Raw genomic sequence first — 6461 nt, forward strand, 5'->3', positions numbered from 1 at the left:
ACCAAACCAGGTTCCCTCATTTAAACATAGATTTTTAGTTATTAGGTCTTTCATTCCAGGAAAAGCCTATTCAAGAACTTTACAACAAGCTGCCATCCCCCTGCTTCCTAAGAGGGTGTGTGAAGAGCGTTACAAGAGAAGGTTCACAGGGAGGATGCTCTGTGCTGGAAATCTCCAGGAACAGAAACACGTGGACAGCTGCCAGGGAGACAGTGGTGGACCTCTGATGTGTGAACGGCCGGGGGAAAGCTGGGTTGTGTATGGGGTGACTTCCTGGGGTTATGGCTGCGGAGTCAAAGACTCTCCAGGTGTCTACACAAAAGTCTCATCCTTTGTACCCTGGATAAAAAGTGTGACCAAACTATGAGCCTCCTTACTCAGAAACAGCAAGCACATTAACTGATGTTTTGAGTCAGACAAGGCAGCTTGAACAGCATGGCCAGTGCACAGCTGGGGCCCACAGTAGGTGGGAATGGACACATTTTTCTGCACGTGTTCTTTTTGTTGAATCAAGGATTTATATTTTCACTACTTTCCCAGTCAGGGATTAATGTGCAAACACAATTCCTTTATGCAGAGTTCAGGCATTGCATTTTTCCATGTAATATATATACATGGAATATATATACATGCAGTAACACTATATAGAAAACTGAACTCAGTGGTACATCCTAGAACCTGAAGCCTAGAGTTTAAAACTACCTGTGTGGCATCTTTGTGACACCAGCCTTGTGTGTGTATATTCCTCCATGTAATATATATACACTGTCTTGTGTGTGACATTCCTCCAGCTTTGTGTACACACACACACACACACACACACACACACACACGGCTGGAGGAATGAACTTCATATTACTCCAATATTAGGACAATTGGAGAGTTCGATATATCATTTCTCATTTCCCAGAGAAGATGTTCCTGGCAGTTATTCATGCTTTAGGATTCTCTAGAATTATCTGTAACCCACCAAATTCCTAATTAATTTGTTTTTAACCATTACCTATTTATTACTGCTGTGAGTTTCAAATCCTAGTTTCTCGATTCTGTGTCATGTTTCTTTCATAAGTCAAGTCATTTACAGTTCATGTCTGTCATTGGCTCATCTTTAATAACACAGAAGATCTAAAATTACCTCTAGTAATTATATCCCCACTTTTTTTTTTTTTATGAACAAGTTCACATGATTTAGCCCCTACCAAAAGAACAAACAACAACTTCAAAGTCGTCAGTACTGTCTAACCTTCCTGAAGAGAAAGTAACTTGTACACATATATATTGGCCACATCAGGTTAAAAAAGAGACACATTGGAATTTAAGTAATAAGCAGATTATCATTTCAAAGACATATCAAAAAGGGCACACAGACTCAGTGGTTTTGGTAGCAATTATACTGTCCCATCCTGATAGCCATCACTAGCTCTGGAGGCACAAAGAACTAGCCTAAAGGCTAAGCCCCCAAATTCTCTCTCTCTAGTAAAAAATTAACACAGTATCACCCAATAACAGAGTTTATAGGCCTGTGATAGGGGAGCCTTTTTCTCAAACAACTCCAGGGTGTAGTATCTCTATCAACACTACAGGGTAAGATTACAATTAGTATATAGACTGCTATCATCAGAGCTAGAATGTGTCCCAGATGCCAAGCCTATGTGGAAAGGTCAATGAGTTCTTCAGTCAAAATATGATTTTGTAAAAACATCGGGACAGATGCCCTAACAGTGCTCCCTAGTGCTAGTTTGGAGCATTGATTCAATAAGGCCTGGCAGGAAGAACAGAAGATACCCAGTACCAAAACTTGCAATGTACTTCATCACAGGTCTCTCATCCAATTAGTCTCATTTCTAGTTTTGTCATTTTAAAGTTTAGAAACACGGGAAAATGATGTTACAAAAACAAAGCCCAAAGTCATGTAGATTCTAAACATCTCTTTTCAAAATCCATGGCTAAAAAGAATTGAAAAAGCCCATTTGATAGAACAATAAAAAAGTATTCATTTATACTTAGTGTTTTCTTTGCTAGTTCTCTTAAAATATTCACAAGAGTATAGTAACCCTGATGATTTAACTTTACATTAAATGAGTATGAGGAAAGCTGCAGTTTCTGATGTGATAAAAATTAGAAGCATCAATCATACACAACCATTTACTTGCCCATAGGAAGTGACCAACTCAATTAGCTTCACTGTCACACAGCACATATGAAATATATGACCATAATAATAAAACCCATCAATCACTGTCATGCTTTTTGTAGAATTGTCAGAATTGTCAAACTGAAAAACAGAAAATGTACATTCTCTTTTTGGGATGTAGGGCCTTTTCGGCAGTTGTATACAAATATTCTGTTTGTGACTAACACTTCTTAGATGTGACAAACGTTTGGTGGGCCAAGGAATGCTTGAGCATGAGAGGTGTGGCAGTTCTGTTAGCAAGTTGTCTCTGCGATTGTACAAAATTGTTAGTTTAGCTACTATTTCATTGTGATTTCCGTCCCCAGAAATTCCAGCTGTGGCTCCGCTGTTGGCTTCTGTGTACAAAATGGGGAGCTTGTGCTCATGTTATGATAAATATCTAGGCGTATTTATGTACCTCTAAAACTATCCAGTACACACCTCAGTTAGCATATACCGTAAGTGTTTTGTGGCAGTATTATCAACTCCTTCATGTGATTTAATTATTAAAACTTGGCCTCAGTTCATCTCAGACTTTCAAACTAATATTTTCAGGGCCATAATCAGTTTAAATATTGTGTTGGAATTGGTGCTAAATCATTATGTACCAGGTGCTTTTATACAACTTTTGCACAACTTTCTGTATTTTTTCATCATATGAATAGTGTAAGATATTGTATGTTATATACTACTAATAAATATTGGGTTCAAGAGTAGGATGTCTTACTATTACCTAAAACAGCTGATGGAATCCATGATTGTTATCAAATCACTGCTTATGTACAAGTATGTCTTTTGTTTCAAGAAATTAAAATGAATGAGAGGGGCAAAAACCTTGCCACATGAGATACATGGGGGACTTTTCTGGAGTGGGTAGGCAGCAATTCTGTGATGGAGAATAGTCCATGTAGGCTATATAGTGCAGTATGTTAGGCATGCATGAGGGAGAAAGGGGATTCCAGTCTTCTACCACTGAGTATCAGGTTTGGAAACCATTTTGTTCTTTTAGTGTAGTAGTTTAACAATCTGTTAAGGAGCCCATTAGTGTTTGTTTTCTGTACTGGGTTCTTTTAATAAGCAGCTTTAGCAATTAAATAGTTTTTAAAAAATTGCACTAAAAGTGTCATTCAGGCAATATATCTTTTCAATGTCTAATGTAAATGGAATCATTTCATGTTCTGCTACTTATTTTGTTCTGTCACCCTAAATAATGTAAGCTGGTATAATACAAGCTGCCACACAATGGAATCCTGCTTCTTAGCTGAAACTCAACAAATAATCCAGTGAATTATTTAGTCCTGTCCTGTCATAGTGTTTAGTCAATTGACTTTGGTACGAGAGATAAGATGGGGTAATTTAAGAGTTTTGTGAATCAGTTTTCTCCAAAGCTGATCAATTCCAGGCATGAGTTTCTTTCATGGAATATTAGCAAGTGGGATTTTATTCTAAAATTTCTAGTGAACCAAGATAAATCTTTATATATTCATGGAAATTAAGAAACAAGATGAAGTTTACATCAATATCTCTACTAGCATGAGATTAGTCCCTACAGTATAGCAGTTCTTTAGCTGAATATAGTTTGCACAATTAGGCTTCTCTTTCTTGAGAGCCTATTTCATACTCTCAAAACTAAGTAAATTTTAATTTACCTCATGCTCAATTTTGTTCCAATAGAAGTACCACTGTCAGAAATTCCTTTTAAGGAACTATATTCCTATATAGTCTATATTATTCTGTTTTACTGAAATAGTGCATCAGAGCGGCAATGGCAGAAACTTTAAAAAGGCATGCACATTTTTATCAACAGATTAGATGATACTGATAAACGTCTGAGCATTATCCACGGCTCCTGCTACTGGACGATTATATTGTCATTACTTAGATGCAGTCTAAGTTGACCTTTAGGGGTTAAGGTTTTTCAAATTTTTGCAAGGTGAATTCCTGTCACCTTGGATAAAATTATATTATTATCCTGCTTCAACACATCATGATTTTTTAAAATACCTACACATTTTAATTTATATTGGTTCAGTACTCCCTTCCCTCACCCCCCCAACTGTTCTACGTCAAGCTATTAAATATATACTTTCCCCATACATCAGTTTCTTCAACCCCTGCCCCCTTAACTCTCAGGTTTTCTTATCTCCTGCATTTGTGAGCAGATTTTAAATCCCACAAACAACATGCAAAAAATTCCAAATAATTGCAGTAACACTACATAGAAAACTATGAGCTCAGTGGTACATCCTAGAATCTGAAGCCTAGTTTAAACTGCCCCTGTGACACCCCAATCCTATCCCACCCCATGCAACAGCTACAGAACTACTAGGATGAATAGATTCTACATTTCTCACCATTTTGTCCCTGAACTATCCTAAACTTGGCCTATTGTGAAGGTTAGAATGCAGGACGGCCACCAAGTTCATAAACTCCACCATCCCATGTCCCCAATTCCTTTAACAAAGAAAGATCAAGCCAAGCCACAGTTTCATCAATAGTCACTGTTTATGTATTTAACAGAGTGCTTAATACATAAATATATTGGGAGCAGAAAACTAGGAGCCCTCTTCCTGCTCAGGAGTGAGTCAGGCCCTTTTTTGCATGTTTTCTTTTTGTCTTTCAAAACCTAGCATTCCTTCCTATCCAGTTGTCCAACTTCAACAGAAGTAGAAGGTTCCTTGACCCTGCCCAGCCTATAGCCTAGATAATAGGGCACTGTCCCCTCTAGGTGAAATGGATTGAACTGGATTCCAACATGATGGAAACGCAAAGCAGGTCAAGGAAACTCACAAAATCATCTCATGCAACCCCTTGCTCAAGGCAGGATCATCCCTGACTAAACAATATCAGTCAAGTGGCTGTCCAACCTGCTCTTGAAAATTTCCAGGGATGGAGATTCCAGAGTTTCTCTAGGTAGCCTGATCCAATGCTTGACCACTTGCATAGTCGGAAAGTTCCTCCTAATCTCCAACCTAAATTTCCTTTTCTGTGGTTTAAAGCCATTGCTCTTTAGTCCTGCCCCTACAGCCACAGAGAAAAGCCCATTTACAGCCTCTTTATAACATTCCAAATATTGTATTTCTTCTCACATACAACATGCACCCCTTTAAAGTCCAGCTGCTGGAAACTGAAATGTGCATTATATACTAGGAAATACAATGCCAGTGGTTTCTGCTGGTTAAACTTTTGACTGGATAAAAGCCAAAGTACAGTCTGCATGAGATCTGCAGGAAGCAGAACAATGAGCAGTTCAGCTCTCTAGCTAGCTGCTGCTATTCGGTTACTTACTACACAGAACAACCTTCTTTTTCCTTCATTCTGCCTTTCAAAACCAAGGTGTGTATTTTTATTCTTATTCCTGGGTGTACTGAATGCAAGAAAACAAAGTAAATATCTGCAAGTAGGACAGGGTTTTCATGCTCCCCAGAGACTCAACAACAATACCTCTGATATCCTGAAATTGGAAGTAAAATGTGGTTTTCTAGTATCTTTTAGTTAAGCTCATTAAATTAGCTTTCAATGCAGTAAGTCAAATCAGTTTAACTTAATGAAACTTAATTAAAACAATTACAGCACATAATTTAAATCAAGTCCAGAAATACAGCAATATCCACTTTTTAAACCCCTGAAAAACCCTGTTATTCATAAACCCCAACAGAATGGTTGGAATTCTCACTCCGTATTAGCCTCCAGAGCCATATTTACAAGCCCAAGTAATTACATTTTGCATTTCTCACTCAGCTCAACTATTCCAACCAACCTCTGCAACTGCCACAAGTTCCCATTGTGGTACCTCTGACTTCTCTCTCCAAGAAACTTGGGGTTACTTCAGTGGCATTCATAAACCCAGCTGGCACCTAGGCAAACCCTGTGAGGAAGGAGATGCACGCGGTTCTGAGACCACTGGGGCAGGCTCTGGGAGCAGGATGCGATTCCAGCACCCCTACTAACTTGGTGCCTTGGGCAGGTGTCCCTCTTGCTCACTCCCAGTTGCGCTACTGATTCTTCAGTCCAGGGACCTACATAGGCTGCAAGTATCAGACCAGCAGGCCTTATTCAAACCTCAGTTTCAAATTCCCCAAGCCGTGACCTACCTCTATCCTCCATTGTCAATAATCTTCCTCTCCTTCCTGGAGCCGTCTTAATCCATCACAGAAACAACTCTGTCACCTCTGAGCCTTCAATATGTCAATGAATGGGAAGAATTCCTTTCCATTACTCTGTTCCTACTGTTTTGGTTTCTCAACCTAGAGTAAGTTTTCCACCATACCCAGGCTTTATAATCTCT

The 6461-nt window shown here is 38.8% G+C and overlaps 1 protein-coding gene and 1 long non-coding RNA gene across 3 annotated transcripts in view; one reads left to right on the forward strand and one right to left on the reverse strand.

Moving 5' to 3' along the window:
• Window positions 1-2889, forward strand: part of PRSS12 (serine protease 12) — a 90730-nt gene extending 87841 nt beyond the window's left edge. For both annotated transcript variants that reach the window (XM_090036647.1, XM_090036646.1), the window contains one exon: window positions 60-2889. In XM_090036647.1, coding sequence (XP_089892773.1) covers window positions 60-367 — 308 coding nt within the window. In that variant the 3' untranslated portion in view covers window positions 368-2889. The remainder of the gene's footprint in view (window positions 1-59) is intronic.
• Window positions 1-6461, reverse strand: part of LOC149870658 (uncharacterized) — a 75463-nt gene extending 69002 nt beyond the window's left edge. Inside the window, exon 1 of the long non-coding RNA XR_016440806.1 lies at window positions 6268-6461. This is a non-coding gene — a long non-coding RNA (uncharacterized LOC149870658). The remainder of the gene's footprint in view (window positions 1-6267) is intronic.

This window comes from Crocodylus siamensis, chromosome 2, assembly GCF_052110815.1.
Source record: "Crocodylus siamensis isolate JL-2025a chromosome 2, ASM5211081v1, whole genome shotgun sequence".
In the NCBI taxonomy this organism is placed as follows: Eukaryota; Metazoa; Chordata; order Crocodylia; family Crocodylidae; genus Crocodylus; species Crocodylus siamensis.